This window comes from Lissotriton helveticus, chromosome 7 (genome assembly GCF_964261635.1).
Source record: "Lissotriton helveticus chromosome 7, aLisHel1.1, whole genome shotgun sequence".
NCBI lineage: Eukaryota > Metazoa > Chordata > Amphibia > Caudata > Salamandridae > Lissotriton > Lissotriton helveticus.
The window spans coordinates 1,230,524,887-1,230,541,110 of NC_136068.1; the positions used below are offsets into that span (position 1 = coordinate 1,230,524,887).

The 16,224-nt window shown below is 40.9% G+C and overlaps 1 protein-coding gene across 2 annotated transcripts in view; it reads right to left on the bottom strand.

The window, feature by feature from the left end:
* Window positions 1–16,224, bottom strand: part of TOM1L1 (target of myb1 like 1 membrane trafficking protein) — a 653,197-nt gene that overhangs the window by 584,593 nt on the left and 52,380 nt on the right. For both annotated transcript variants that reach the window (XM_078654420.1, XM_078654421.1), the window contains one exon: window positions 6,744–6,828. In XM_078654420.1, the coding sequence (XP_078510546.1) occupies window positions 6,744–6,828 (85 nt within the window). The remainder of the gene's footprint in view (window positions 1–6,743; window positions 6,829–16,224) is intronic.

Here is a 16,224-nt window from a genome sequence, read left to right on the forward strand (position 1 = left end):
ACACCAGTGCCACAACTTGCTAGACACCACCTCGGTGCCATCCGGATCTTGGCATCTCAGCGCCTTGTGGTGTCTTCTACTCCGGAAATATAGTAGAAAATATTGTTGCGCTGCCTTCGGCCCCATTCACACATCGGTCCGCTACTGACGCCATCTCACAGGCCAACGGGGCGCCCCACGCCGACTTTCAGCATTGTAGGATGGCCACACCAGTGCGGCAACTTACTAGACACCACCTCGGTGCCATCCGGATCTTGGCGCGTTGTGCTGCCTTCGGCCTATTCGCACATCGGTCCGCTACTGACGCAAACTCACAGGCCAACGGGGCGCCCCACGCCGACTTTCAGCATTGTTGGATGGCCACACCAGTGCGGCAACTTACTAGACACCACCTCGGTGCCATCCGGATCTTGGCGCGTTGTGCTGCCTTCGGCCTATTCGCACATCGGTCCGCTACTGACGCAAACTCACAGGCCAACGGGGCGCCCCACGCCGACTTTCAGCATTGTAGGATGGCCACACCAGTGCTGCAACTTGCTGGACACCACCTCGGTGCCATCCGGATCTTGGCGCGTTGTGTTGCCTTCGGCCTATTCGCACATCGGTCCGCTACTGACGCCGCCTCACGTGCCAACGTATTTTCTCCGCATTTTATACCCTATGCCGCATAACAGGTCATGTGACTTGTTTATAAAACTTTTCATTGGTTCATTTTACTTTTGGTTTCCTAATGATGGAAGGCATGATCATGTGACCTAAAAACAACACTTTTCATAGGATGAAAACTTTTTTTTTTTCCCAAACGATGAAAGCCCCACCTTGTTTCTGGATGTTTCAGACTGAAACTGGCGTCAGCATGAGAGCACCACCATCTCGTAGCTCCGTCGTGGTCATTCCGCGAGCAATCATGGCAGCCGCTCCCCACCAGAAGCCTGCAGGAGTCGGAGCCCCCAAAACTTTTGATGAATTCTCAAGGCGGAGGGGACGCTTTCGAGAATGGGGTCCAAGACCTAGCAGACAAGCGTCCGATTTCCAAGGTGTCCCAGGGCCATTTCAGTGGACCAGGCCCAAAAAGGAAACAGCCTGCCGCCATTTTGAGAGTCCTGTGACAGCCGCCTATCGCTGCACCGCAAGAGTGGGCGCAACTCAGCTGAATTGCGGCTTTTGACACAGTGGACCAAAAACGGACGGAATGGCAACTGAAACGGTAAAGGGGCGCCCCACTACAACAGATGACACTCCACCTGGAGAGGCCCGTTCACGCCGCCTCCCCCGGGGCGCTCCACGCCGTTATTCGGAGCAGCATTGTAGGATACCAAAACCAGTGCGGCAACTTACTGGACATCACCTTGGTGCCATCGTTCTGCTGCCTTGGAACTATTCGCGCAACAGTTTGCTACTGATGACCCACCCCCCGCGACGCCCCATGCCGTTATTTGCTGGGTGGCAACTTACTAGACATCACTTTCGTGTCATCTAGATTTCGGCGCGTTCTGCTGCCTTGGAACTATTCGCACAACAGTTTGCTACTGATGACCCACCCCCCGCGACGCCCCACGCTGGAAATCTGGCCGTTGTGCTGCGTTGGGACTATTCGCACAGCCGACCGCTACTTCGTTGTTTTTCCCTAAAAATGTTTATATGTTATTACTATTTTTGTTTTCTTGTATATATTTATAAATTATTAAAGTTTTATAATCTTACTACTTTGTCGGAGTGCTATATATTTTTAATGTGACACATAATTGTAAAAACTTTGATGTACAAACAGTCATCCCTGGAATCTTCCGCTTCAGGCTCGGTCCCCTCCCCAATCACAATACAGGATGGTTTTCAGATAATAGCAACGCTTCTGCTGTGACGGATCTCATCGAGTGTGGGCCTTGATCTACTATAACTCCTTTGAAGAGGGGTGATTCTTTACAGCTGTGGCCATAAACTACATCTGCAGGGCTAGCTGATAGCCTAGGACCGGCCTGGACAATCGGACACAGAGGAAAAGGAGTGTCAGAGGGTGCGGTAGTGAATAGGGCGAAAGGGAGGTGTCGGGCGGGCACAGGGTGTGATTCTCAGGGAACAGCAGCGCAGATGGGGGAGGTTTATTACCCATGCATAAGACAGAGAGCGGGGGTGACCACTGCCTGGGGGAAATGCTTGCGAGGGTGGGGAGCCATGCTAAGGATCGACAGCGTGCACAGAGTGGGTCTGGTCAAGGCATCTAAAATGGCTGCCGTGCACGACAAAAGTGTGGCATTTGAAAAAAGACAAGATGGCGCAGACAATGTTTTTCAACACTTCCTGATTTCCTTCGAATCGAACGTTAACAGACGTTGGGGCATATTACCAAAGTTAAGCGATATTTATCCCTAACGATGCTTAGCAACGATTTTTTTACCGTCAGAAATTATCGCAGATAAACCTTGCTATTATCAAGGTTTATCGGAAATACGATAAAAAACGACCGCAATGCATTAATATCGCTGAAAACTCAGCGATATTCATGCATTACCGAGCTAATGCTCTTAGCCATGTTATCCACCTCCCATTGGATAACATGGCTAAGAACTGCTCAGGGCAGGTGGTAGCTTTTGGAGATATTCGCCCTTATCTCGAATATTTCCAAAAGTTGATAATAGGAGATAGCGATGTTAGCGACTGTTTCCAGTCGCTAACATCTTGGCATGCCCACTTTGCATGTCATTAGTGATAAATATCACTCACATGCAAAGTGGGGCCCAAGATGGTCGCTATCTTCTACTAGCCGTCGCTAACTGGTGTTAGCAACAGCTAGGTAATACACATATAATTTTATCTCCGCGTAGCGGAGCGCTGTTACAGATATATATCTTGTTTCTGAACGTTAATTTCTCAAAATGCACTGAAGCACATATATTGAGACCTAGCAAAGGCACATCGGGCTACCAGTCCCTACAATTTTGCCAAGTTTCGTGCAAATCCATTCAGCTGTTCGATCCTACCGAGAGACAAGATGGCGGCCGCTACGGACTGTTTGGAATGTTTACAGACACCGGAGAGCCAATCAGCTTCGCTTCGCAAAGCTCCGTAACGCGAAAAGTACGCGAAGCGGTGCGCTGTTACAGATATATACCTTTTTTTGAACGTTAATTTCTCAAAATCCACTGGAGCACATATATTGAGATCTAGCAAAGGCACATCGGGCTACCAGTCCCTACAATTTTGCCAAGTTTCGTGCAAATCCATTCAGCTGTTCGATTATTATTATGTTTATTTTTTTTTGCCCCGCGGGGCCCTTTTAAAACCTCCACATCAAACCTAGGGGGTGAGCGACAATGTACTATGCCCCCTTATGGTCATTTGCCCCTTCGCTTTGGCCTCCTCTTGTCTCTCGATCCTACCGAGAGACAAGATGGCGGCCGCTACGGACTGTTTGGAATGTTGACAGACGCCGGAGAACCAATCAGCTTCGCTTCACAAAGCTCCGTTGCGCGAAAAGTACGCGTAGCGGAGCGCTGCCCAGTCCGCTGCTACAGATATATATCTTTTTTTGAACATTAATTTCTCAAAATCCACTGAAGCACATATATTGAGACCTACAAAAGGCACATCGGGCTACCAGTCCCTACAATTTTGCCATGTTTCGTGCAAATCCATTCAGCCGTTCGGGCTAAAAGTGAGGCCAACCGCCCTATGGAAATTAACATGGGAAAAACGCGTTTTGGGACCCCCCTTTTTTCTCGGCCCCCCCTTGACGAACCCCCCCAAAATTTTCAGGGGCTGCTCAGAAACAAAATGTGCCATTTTCCTGAAAATTTCAGCCAATTCCGTCCACAAACGCCAAAGTTATTAGACATAGAATTTTCAAAAAACCCATAGAGAAAAAATCCTAACTATATATACCTACTGGCGACCGCCAGTAGGTAATATATATATATATACTTTCCAAAAACATACAGTCACTGGATGATATCATTTGTGATGTCATCAGTGACGTCTCTGACCATGTCATGAATAATGTAATATGTGATATCATCAGCAGTGCATTGCAGGGGCGCGAGTTGTAGTTAGCTTAACTAACTATAACAGACACATTTTTCTGGTTTTGTATGAGTGAAATGTCCAACTAACTATAACGTCCCTGAAACCTGTAGTTTTTTCAGTGAGTTTCTGAGGTTTTTAAATGCTAATTTCTAACTATAACGTCCCTGAAACATGTTTTTTTCAGTATGTTTGTAAAGTATTTTAAATGGTAATTTCTAACTAAAACATCCCTGAAACCTGTGTTTTTTAAATGATCATTTCTAACTATGCCTACAGAGGTAGGACATGTGCAGGAAGAGAAAGAAAGGCGCAGAAAGATTCAAGAGAAATGTAGAAAGAGGCAACAGAAGCCCAGAAAGATGAAGAAAAGTGCAGAAAGAAGCAAGAGATATTCCGAAAGAAACAACAGAGGTGCAGAAAGAAGCCTTGTTGCAAAGTTATCATGTGCCCCCAGCTTTTTGCTGACTGGTACTGGTAGTAACTGACTCTGACTAGCCAGGCCAGGAGACAGTGCTATGCTGAAAGATACTTATAATACAGTGAAAACACCTACATACACTAGGGTACACTACGGGTTGGGGTTCCCCTGTCATTGGCATGACCTCCCCTGTAAAGCCCTAGTACATAATAGGGCAGGGGGATAAAAACTACCTCTAGCTCAGAGCTGCAGAAAGAGGCAAGAGAAGTGTCAAAAGAAGAAACAGAGGTATATATATATATTTATAATCACTGTGATTTTATTTTTTCCATTCATATTTGCGACTTTACTGTGGATAGATTTTGGAATATGTGAGTGATTTCTCCATTTTTTTGTGCAGCTGGATAATTTATGTTGTTTAGATGTTTTACAACATCTCCCACTGTGCGCTTGGTAATATTTAACAAAATGTTGGCTTCTATTTGCATATAAAATTCTCATAGGCATTAGCAACAAAGTTAGATTTTCTGTAAATAAAAGGGGGCTATTGTTCTTTGGAACAATTATGGTTCTCAAGAGAGCATTCACTAAAGGTAGGAGCTATAGGCGTCTCAGTGGTGTGGGTTTCACGAGTGCCACTACACCATGTAGATGCAGTGGCACCGGGGAAGTGTAGTTGGAGAGGTACAATGTCCCCCAACAACAGATGCGACTAAGTAATATGTGCGCGCTTGCATTAGAGCACTGGGGAATTTGCAGCTTGCACTGGGTTGATGTTTTGTTCCCAATACTAGTGTACCATGAATAAATACAACAAAAGAAAGCATATGCCCTCGACCCTGAGAAATCAAGTTACAGAAAGGGTTCTCAACTTTTTAATTTCTGTCAACACCCACTTAATCATTACTCATATCTGGGGACCCCCATTCAGCCATTACTGGAAGCTGGCTTAAGCAATTTCTAATACTAATATTTTCACCTCAACACAATAAACAAAAATGAAGAAACAAGTATACATCAAACAAACTCAAAAATGATTAAGTATCATATTTAATTCCCAAATATAAAAAATACGATTTTTTATCTTAATGGCAAGGTTGGAGCGTTTCTAAATTTAAGTTAGGCCACCCATCATCCATTCTATATTCAGTTTGATGCATTTGTACTACCCCCACAAATCATGTTGTGTACACTAGCTTAATTGTTAGCCCCCACTTTCAAAATTCCTACCCATTTCTGGAATGTTTTCAAATTTTCAATTTTATATCTTGAATCTGTATTTATGTATACTTTATTAATCTGTTAATTATTTTATTTACTAAGTAGTGGTGGACACCCAGGGGGCCCCAGACTACAGGTTAAGAACAGGTGAGTTAGGGGATTCCAATATTCTTTTTGTGCCTCAGCTATGTTAGTGGAATTTTGTTCAAATATCTTATGAAACAAGTGATTTGTGTGAAATTGACCAATGAAGTAAATCCAGTTAATAGCATCAAAATTGATTGTAGAAAAACTGCTATAACCAGTAGAGACATATTGATGGAAATATTGCAAAGGAAAATTAGCACAACCAGAGCACTGATCATACAATATATTATACAAACATGAAAAGTTTGGGCCAGTTTTATCAAGGTGCCCGCAAGGTTTGAGATTTATCAAGCTATGCAAGGCCACCTTGCGAGGCCCTGCAAGGCTTGATAAATGTGGAGTAACGCAAGGTAGTGCAAATCACTGCCTTGCATTACTCTGCCCCAGGGAGGAGTTTCATGGGTGGAGCGTGGGTGTTCCCGTTCATCCACTCATAGATTTTAGTGCATTCCCAGATTTACCATTCGTGGTAGACCTGGGAGGGCATCAAAATGCTACGCCTCCCCAGGTGAGGTGTAACGAGAAAACATAGCTTTATTTCCACTTGTTTTATTCCTATTTTTATGTTTGCTGTATTCTGCAGCATACGTAGAAATATGAAAAGCCTCTAAGGATTGTTGTGTATGAAGATGTTCCTTGCAACATGACACCAGGGTGTCTGTGATGGCAGCCAAAAGTGTGCGAGCACTAGGAAAGGACAAGAATGCGCTGTATAATGTGAAATATGGCACATTCCTGCCCTTTCCCTTTCATGCAGCACAGTACAGCAAAGTGACTTGTTGTTTTCCCTGTGTGAAAGATTGGTAAAAATACCCCATTATGTCTGCCTTAGCACATCAAAAAACTTTCCATATGATAATAATTAACATTTCAACTTTGCTGCAGACATCTCCAGCTTCTATGCAAAACAAACAAATTAACTGAATATTTTATTCACCCTTCCTCTGTTGTGTTGATGAAGTCACAGATGTTCATAAACTGACCCCAATCTTCAGTATGTACTGTCCCAACTGTACTAATTTCTGGAAAAAAGGAGACAGTGTACAGTGAAATACTTTATTTACATATCCAAACTACTCAATGGCAACAGTTCAAAACATTTGATCAGTACAGGTAGGGCCCAATTTACTAAGGGCCACATATATATCATGGTTTTCCATCACTCTTGCGACATGCAAGGGGGTGCAAGGGTGACACAAAACCTAGAACCTTGCATGGCCATGCTTGTGGAGCAAAGCAAGGCAGCATACGTTGCTGCTTTGTCTTACTCTGCCCCATGGAGGTGTTCCATGGGTTGAGCATGGATGTTCGTTTCCACACATCTACCCATGGATTGTGGAACCTCCCAAGATTTACCATTAGTGGTAGTGCTTTAAAATATAATACACTACCAGGAGAGGCATAATGAGGAGAAATATGTTTATTTTTTCTCTTTGTTTTTTCCTTTTTCGTACTTGTGCTGCAATGTGCAGTGCATGTAGAAAGAGAAAAAAGCCTTGGAGGATTGTTTTTGTGTGTGAAAGGGTTCCTTGTTGCATAAAACAAACCTGCAAGCAATGCAGGCACCCTTGCACCATGGTACAAGGGTGCCTGCATTGGCAATAGACAGCAGTTTGTGCACCAGAGCAGGCAGAAAGTAGCAATGCTCCATTTAATGTTGAATACAGCATATTCTTGCCCTTTCACATAGAGCAGTAAGATGGCTTGCTATGTTGCACGGAGTGAATATTTGATAAATATGCCCTCATGAATCTGTGAATTGGTAACAAGTTGCATAGTAGTTGCAAAAATAATACATTGCATTGCATGAAGCCTTACAAAAAACAATGGTTTGCTAATTCAGCACAGCTAACTGAATAATTCAACATTTCTTTATTTAAGATAACAATTTTAATTTCCAAATAGCAATTACTTGATATAGAGTGTAAAAACTGACATTTTCCCCCAAACCTTCTGTCTCCACTCCTCCTGCTGAATTAGTTGTTGTTGGCTTAAGGACTCTGCACACTTTACTACTGCTAACCAGTGCTAAAGTACTTGTGCTCACGCCTGTAAATATGTTACGACTGGATTACACTAAATTGGCACATTTTATTTACTTGTAAGTCCCTAGTAAAGTACTATAGCACATACCCAGGGCCCATAAATTAAATACTTTGAGTGGCCCTGCAGAACTTATTGTGCTAACCACTTAAGTGGTCATTTTTTAAATGCCTCATTTCTACCTCTGTGTGCAGCCTTTGTAAGCAGTTTTAAACTGCCAATTGGAACTGGCAAAATAAAGATTTTAATACATATAAAGCACTCCTAGGGCAGGACATAAATAGCCCTTTGGACAGGGAATTAAATAGTTGGAAATGTATTTTTAAGTTTTGCATGAATTAATTCTTTATTACTGTGAGGTCTACTCCTACTATTGGTTAACATTGAGATACCTTATTATGTTTAATAAGTGATAACCTTTATTTGGGAGCAGATAGGAGCATCATGTTTGGTGTCTAAGGAATTGTAAATTAAACCATCTGTAATAAAAACATTGGATTTTGAGTCACAATTGTGCAAACAAGGCAAGAGAGAGGGACCCCACAATCCAAGGAGAAGGAGATCCACATTAGACAGTAAAATATAGTCTTCCCTTAGGAAGCCAGTTCACCACACTGCAAGATCTCAGCCACAAGTATTGGATCAAACATCAGTCGGCATACATAATGCCTCAATTCATAGAATCAACATTAGTACCACATAAGTGTAAGAAATGCACAAAGCTTTAACACTTGATGTTACAGGGATTCAAGTAATAGTGCATGAACCCACTCCCACACTATGACAATATGGTGCAAAAAAATAAAAATTAGATTAAGAAAATAAGTACAACTGAGAGAAAAAAGGGAGAAGAAAGGAAGGCAGCAAACATATGTTTATTTAAATAACACTGGTCGGCTATAATCATTGAAGAAGATGCATGATGTTTCAAAGGAATAGTCATCTACTGCATCATAATGTTGGGCAGATTCATCAGAAAAAACAGTACTTGTTTGTGCTGAATGAGCCCAATATTGTGATACAATAGATGACTATTCCGTTATTTAAATAGACCTATGTTGGTTATATTACTTTCGTCTTCCTTTTTACTCTCACTTCTATTATTGTCTTTATCTTGAACTCCTTCTAGAAGAAAAGGAGAATTCTTAAAGTTCACGGCTCACTGCGACCACAAACAGGCCCTTTTCATGTCAATATCTTACCGTTCGCACAGACCGTCAATGTAAAGCTCCAGTGAACCCGACTGTTCACGTTACAGTGACCGCCAGTGATGTTCCGCAAAATGAGATCTGCACTTCGCAAATTCCCACTAACAATGCCCAACAGGATCTTTGGTCCACAACCATCCGCGTTGCTTTCCCTGCTCCATGCAGCTTCCTCCAGTTTGAACTGGATTCTTTGCCCTGGACTTTAGAAGGTAAATTTTTTAGCAGTACTAACCAGGTACCTGTTTCCAGCATGTGCTCCATCGTGGTCAGCCTAAACTTGTGACTTTTATACGGTCTTGTATGTCTAGTAAACCGAAGTGGGGCATAGTGCTTTTAGGCACTATTCTTATGTTACATCTTTAAAATTGCATATCTTCGGTTCTGCTGATTGGATTTGTGCTGTTTTGTTATCAAATATTTTATTACATGTTACTCTATATTTCTAAATTGGTGTGGGATTTTCCTTGTGTTGCGTTTTCACTTTATTTGTTTAAGTGCTACATAAATACTTTAAACATTGCCTCTAAGTTACGCATGACTTCTTTTGTGGCAAGCTACCAGCGGGTTAAGCACGAGATAGTTTAGTGACTTTTTGTGGCTCACCTTAACAGGGCTATTAGCTGTTGCTTGAGTAGGGTTTCACCCACCTCATTCAAGAACCCAATTTTTCACGCAGATTCACTAATGAATGTATAAAGCACTTGCAATTTGCGATTGTTGGTAAAAATGGACCTTCACACTCACAAATTATGATCCAGTGGAGGCAAGTGGTAACTAGGTACGAATTACAAAAGGTGTTTCTGAATGTATATCTGTGAAGCCAGCATGGCAGGACAACAGTAATGAGAAGGATGATTTTGGCAGTACATCAAAAGACAACACAGGAGAGGAATTTCATGTTCAGGATTGTAGTTTTTGATCAAATAGAGGAGGACACGTACTTTAAGCACATGTTAAACCACCACGTTATATATTCTCTTATAACAGATTTCCATCCACCACTAGCTATGGAAACACACAGAGGTTAGTCCATTCATACACATGTACAGGTGATATGTCCCTCCGTATTTAGTTATCAGGGAACTGTAGCAGCAGCAGATGGAGTGACACAGTGTCCTTTCTCTAGGTTTTTCAATGTTTTTATAATTTCAGTATTGTTAAAGATCAAGAATCGCATGCACTCTCTATGCAAACAGCACAAGTTGTATGCTACCACATGGTAACTGGAATTTAGAGGAGCATAGTTTGCACACTTCCAGTACTGAGCTACTAAAGTATTTGTTTTAGTCCTACACACCATATCTACTAGTTGAACAACTGTGTGAAAGCTCTGCAAAGAGACAGTCCATGTCCCGGACTGACAGATATGGTAATTTATAGTAAAATGGTTAGGTTTTTTCATCAGAGCAAAGACGTTCTTCCACTACAGTTGTATACTACATATGTCTACAGCAAAATAAACATTCATACTTGGGGGGCTTGGCTTTGACGGCCGTGATGATGGCCTCCTCCGCGTAGAGCTCCATGACGGCGCCGGGGGACGGATCTCCTCCTGGCAGTTTTTCTTGTTCCCTGGCCCCATAATCCATATGCATGCACTCGGGAACCACTGCTGAACCCTTTGATGTGCCTACATGTGTCCGGGGTGAGAGTTTTTTGCTTCTTTCGTTCCGCTTGGCCATGCCTCTTTAGCTGAGACCACCGTTTTGTTTTTTCATGCTTTCACCTCCCGGACACTTCCCTCCTGCTACAATTTATAATTAGATATTTTTTGCCTTATTACTACCATTTATAATCACTGGTGACTGCTGTGGACTGCTGCTGTGCTCATTGAAGTGATAACTTATGTCAGTGGTGAGCATTTTTTATATATTTTTCTCTCCGTTCGGCTGTGCCTCATTAACTGTGGCCGCCATTTTGTTTCCTATTTTTCCGCCACCTGACTCTTTTCCTCTTGTTGCATTCTCCATTTTAGCCATGTTTTGCCTATTTTTCACCATTTATGCTCTCTGATGATGACTTATGTTGAAACCCCAACGTCTTTCGCAGTAGTTGTTTCATGAGGTATTTTTTGATTCTACTAAGCAGTGTTCACTGACCGCATCTTTTACTTTACAAGGGCTTTCCTGTTGCTCCATTCATCATGGCAACTGCTCGCTCTACATGAAGTACTGGTTCTTCTCTTGGCTGTTCCGCTTTGGAGGACTATAATCCTTTTAATATTCTACAGGAAAATATGGAGGACTTGTACTCTGGTCATTCAGCCTCTGGTGGCGCGTCAAACACTATGCTTTATACTGCCTCTAAATCATCAACAAAAAAGGCGCCTACCTCATCAACTGTGTCAGACAAGCATGTCAAAAAACTCCCACCTTCTTTTTCCATGTCTTCAAACACTAACCTCTATGGAACTAATTCTGGAAGAATTACGTGCTCTTAAGCCTTACATGGAGAAGACTAACATCCATCTCCAAGGTCTCGAAGACAAATGGTCTCATATTGAACAAAATATTCATCAGTTGGAGAGACGAGTTGGCTCTGTTCAGGCTATTACCAATCAAATGCCGTCTATGCAGCTAGAGATTTCTCACCTCAAGTATCAAGTGGAAAATTTGGAAAATCAGAACCGACGTAATGATTTATGCATTTATGGTCTTGTGGAATGTCTTGAAGGCTCAGAGCTTCTCTCCTCTTTTTTAATCCTTCCTCCCATGTCTTTTGGGTTTTCCTGACACTCCAAAATTCAATATTCAGAGAGCTCATCGCTTAGGTCACAGGCTCCTTTTGATTTGACTGAACTTATTAAGGGCAAACTTGCTTTTAATAAACTGAATCTGCTAATCTATATTTACTTTAGTCTAGTGCTACGTATTATAGTGCTCAAAACAAGGCTGGTAATCTTCTTGCCAACTATCTTAAGATCAAAAAAGAAAACACTAAAATTGAATCAATTTTACCATCAACCAATGCCACAGTTCATAAGAATGAGGACATTGTTTTAGAATGTACTAATTTCTACCAAAACCTTTATACTCCTGTATCTCCTTCTCTACAATCTGACATTACACAATATTTATCCTATATTTTCCCACCTTCTTCTCCTGATGTAGATTTCTCTTCTTTGGAAGCTGATATTCACCCTTCCGACATTCTTACCGCTATTCAGGCTATTAAAATGGAAAAGCCCCAGGACCAGATGGTTTCACTATTGAATTTGATATGCACTTTCCTAACTTCTTATTCCCAAACTACACCAATTATTTTCATTCTTTACCTCCACTCAGCAATCGGGAGGATCCTTTCAGGAGGCTTTAATTTGTCTTCTCCCAAAAGACAACAAAAATTGCACAGTATGTACAAATTATAGACCCATTTCTTTAATAAATGTAGGTCATAAAATATTTGCGAAAATTCTTGCCCTTTGATGAGACTGTTTATTACCCCACTTGAGTGGAATAGAACATTGTGGTTTCATTAAGGGAAGGCATTTATCCGTAAATACCCGATTATTTTTTAATATTTTGAGTAAATCCGAATCATATAAAAAATCATTAGCAGCAATTTCATTAGCTGCTGAAAAAGCCTTTGATAGAGTCAGTTGGTTCTTTATCTTTTCAACACTTGCTTGGTTCGGTTTTGGCAGAAAATTCATCTATTATGTTTCTCTGCTTTATTCCTCTCCTACGTCTTTCATTCTAGCTAATGGACTTCTGACTTTTTATTTTCCTCTTCATAGAGGAGTTCAACAAGAATGCGCACTTTCTCTACTTTTATGTATCCTTGCCCTAGAAACTTTTTTAACAAAAATCCGATTGAATTCAAACATTACAGGTTGCCCCTATGGTATCAATCCGTTGAAACTCTCAGTCAATGTAGATGACATCCTATTATTTATTTTCAATCCACAAACGTCTTTGCCAGCATTTCTCTCAGAGGTAAACAATTTCACTCTTGTCTCAGGTTACAAACTCAGTGCTGACACGTGCGAAATTCTCCCGCTAAACTAATTCTGCTTTCATGCTGACTTTTCATCGTCTTCCTTTCACTGGAATCCAGTTAAAATTAAATATCTTGGACTATGATTTAATCATTCTATTAAAGATACAGTTGTTTCAAACTCTAAAGAATTACTATCACTTTTAACTTCTTCCACGTCACGCTGGCACCCATTATTTTTATCCTGGTGGGGTAGACTTGACTCTATAAAAATGATGCTCTTATCACCTTTTTTCTTTTGAAGAATATGGTTCCCTTTCTAATACTCCTATCTCGCTATCCTTTCTTACTCTCAAAAATGCTCGCCCTATCTTACATCCACTCTTTTCTTCTTTCCAAGATGCTCGCACACAATTCTTAAATTCACTGATTTGATATAATAAACATATCAAAATTAATAACACATTTTTTTTCTGGAAAGATTGGTTATCTCATGGCCTAAATGGACTCATCAACTTTTTCAGGATGGTCTTTGTCTTCCTTTTTCAACAATGCAATCCCGCTTTTTGCTTCTCGCTACATACGAATCCAAATATATGTCTCTGATTGCAGTTGCTCAAACCTCTTATAACAACTTATTATCTTATCACGTACTCACCTCTCCACCTCCTAACACAAAATCGTTTTTATGTAACTATCCCTCCGCATCTTTAATTTATAAGAATTTAATGGACATCCCTATTACCCGTGATAAATCACAGGTGAAATGTAATTGGGAATCTGATTTGGGGGAATGTTTTCCAATTTCAGAATGGAATAAGATTTGGTCTAAAAAAACGAAATCCTCTAGAGCAGCAAATACTACTCAAACTTTGTTTATTTTTTATGTATAATAGACTTCTCATCACTCCAGCTAAATTGCATACTATTGATCCTGTCATCCCCTCTACGTGTTGGTCCTGTATTGCCCTCTTCACAGACCTCAAACATATGTTATTTGGAATGCCCAGCCATTCAGACTTTTTGGACCGAGTCTGGCACCAAATTAATTCTATTTTTCACACTCAAATTCCTTTCTCACTCTCCGATATTTTTCTAGGTAGCATCTCTGAAGTGTGGTCCTCCCATAGCACTGACAATCATATTATTGATTTACATTTAGATGTTGCATTTGAGCGAATCACTAAGTCGTGGAAAGACGCTTTTGCTGTATCTTTTCATGCATTATGGTATGGAGTTTGCTAGAACCATAGATTAGTTAGAGCTTATGTGTACCCAACCACGCTTGCTATTAAACGAGATGTGCTTCGGTTATCCGTTACTGAGTTCTTAGATGCATCAGCTATGTTAGCATCTGCGCATGATACCTACTCTGAGGAAGTATCCAAACCTCCATGAATTTATATCTACTGTTGCTTTAAATCTTTTTATCCTAAAGTTATAGATTTTCTAATGTAGTAGGATATTTTATGCCTATCGTCTTTTGCTTACGATATCCTAATTGGACCATAGCCTACCTTCTCCCCCCCTATGTTTTCTCTTTTCCTTCCCCCCATAAACTTAAGTGATATTATTTATCTTTATGAAATATGTGTTCATCATTGTATTACAGCTTCCTTTGTTATCAAATAAAATTATTTTTAAAACTTAAAAAAAAGACATTCATACTTCTTTGACTGTTGAAGCCCATGAGTCGGCTTCATTTGTGATCTAACAGCTAATTCAAATATTTTGAAACAAAAAACTTGGGTATCAGCATTGGCTTATGCATTTCACCTATTTGTGTGACTCCAGCTGCTTTTTAGGACTGACTTGACATCACATCTATCAACTGACCTCATGTTATCAGAAAAGGAGCTTTCAGATCTGCTACTGAGAGAGGGGCTTTGGCTCTGCCACAAGTAGGTTACCTCGATTATAGCATTCAACAGGGCAGAGGTTGTATGCTTTTACAGAAGGAGAGTGCTTGCACTGGAGTTTTTGACTTATGATAAAACGTACGCTCAGTATTGCAGGACTGTCTTGCTTCTGGTGACAAGCCAAGGATCCGGACGGTAGGAAAGGCCTATTTATTATGAAAAGTAACAATAAAAGCAGTAGGACTGATCTGTTTCTTTTGAAAAGCATATTTTAAAGTTAATAGGCATTTAGGGGTGGATTGTTATTACTCCGTATTAAGCCTGTAGAGGTATTTTGTTCTATGGCATCTCTACCATTACCATTGTAGGCTAGGTTTTTTGTCTTGGACACCCCTCTGACAAACTATGGGGATTGAATATCTGTACTCTGAGAACCCTTAGCAAAAAAAGTGTTTGCTTTGCCAACTTTAGCTTTGAATACATTTGTCATTTTATGACTGTATCCTTTATGGTTGCCTTGTAACTCAGCTTAGACTCGGTATTGTAGTGAACGGTTGCTTCTACATTTTATTATGAACAGTGGTGCATCAATAAACATTATGCCTGAGGAGAAGTTTAATAAACTGTCTCCAGTGCCCCATCGAAGATTAAAGTGTAAACGTAGATGGTATCAATTTTTGTCTGTTATGAGCTGCAGAACTTTTTCAAGACATCATTGAACGTATAATGCAGCCTGTCATGAATGTTTTAAATTACAGTGATGATATATTTGTCTTTGGGGCTAAACAAACAAGAACACAATAAAGCTCTTACACAAGTTCATTGATTGCTTGCTGATGCAGGTCTAACCTTGAATGCAAAGAAGTAAGAGTGCTGCAAAGCAAAACTAACATTTGTTGCAATATTTTCTCTGATGAGGAAATGACTCCAGATCCAGCTGACGTACAGGCATTGTCAGGCAACTGTCTCCCACAAGATGTTACCATGTTACTTTCTTTTCTTGGCATGGCCAGTTACTGTTGTAGGAACATACATGACTTTGCCACAGTAATTTCTGTCTTAAGAGACTTGATGAAATTAACTGCTTCATTTCACTGGTCAAATGAATGTGAACAAAGCTTCATACACAGGTTGTTGTTAACACAAGCCTGGTCTGTGGGTCACAATCCTTGCCCAACGCAATGGACATCCAAATGCTCAAAGGCATAGTGTGGCATATGCTAGCAGATGTTTGTAACAAACTGGACGTGCCTGAAAAAGTACGTTTAGCAGTGGTGTGGGCTTGTGAGCATTTCCACATATCTTTATATGGAAAGCATTTCACTCCTGTAACAGATCATCAAGCATTGCTAACCATATTTGGCAATAGTAA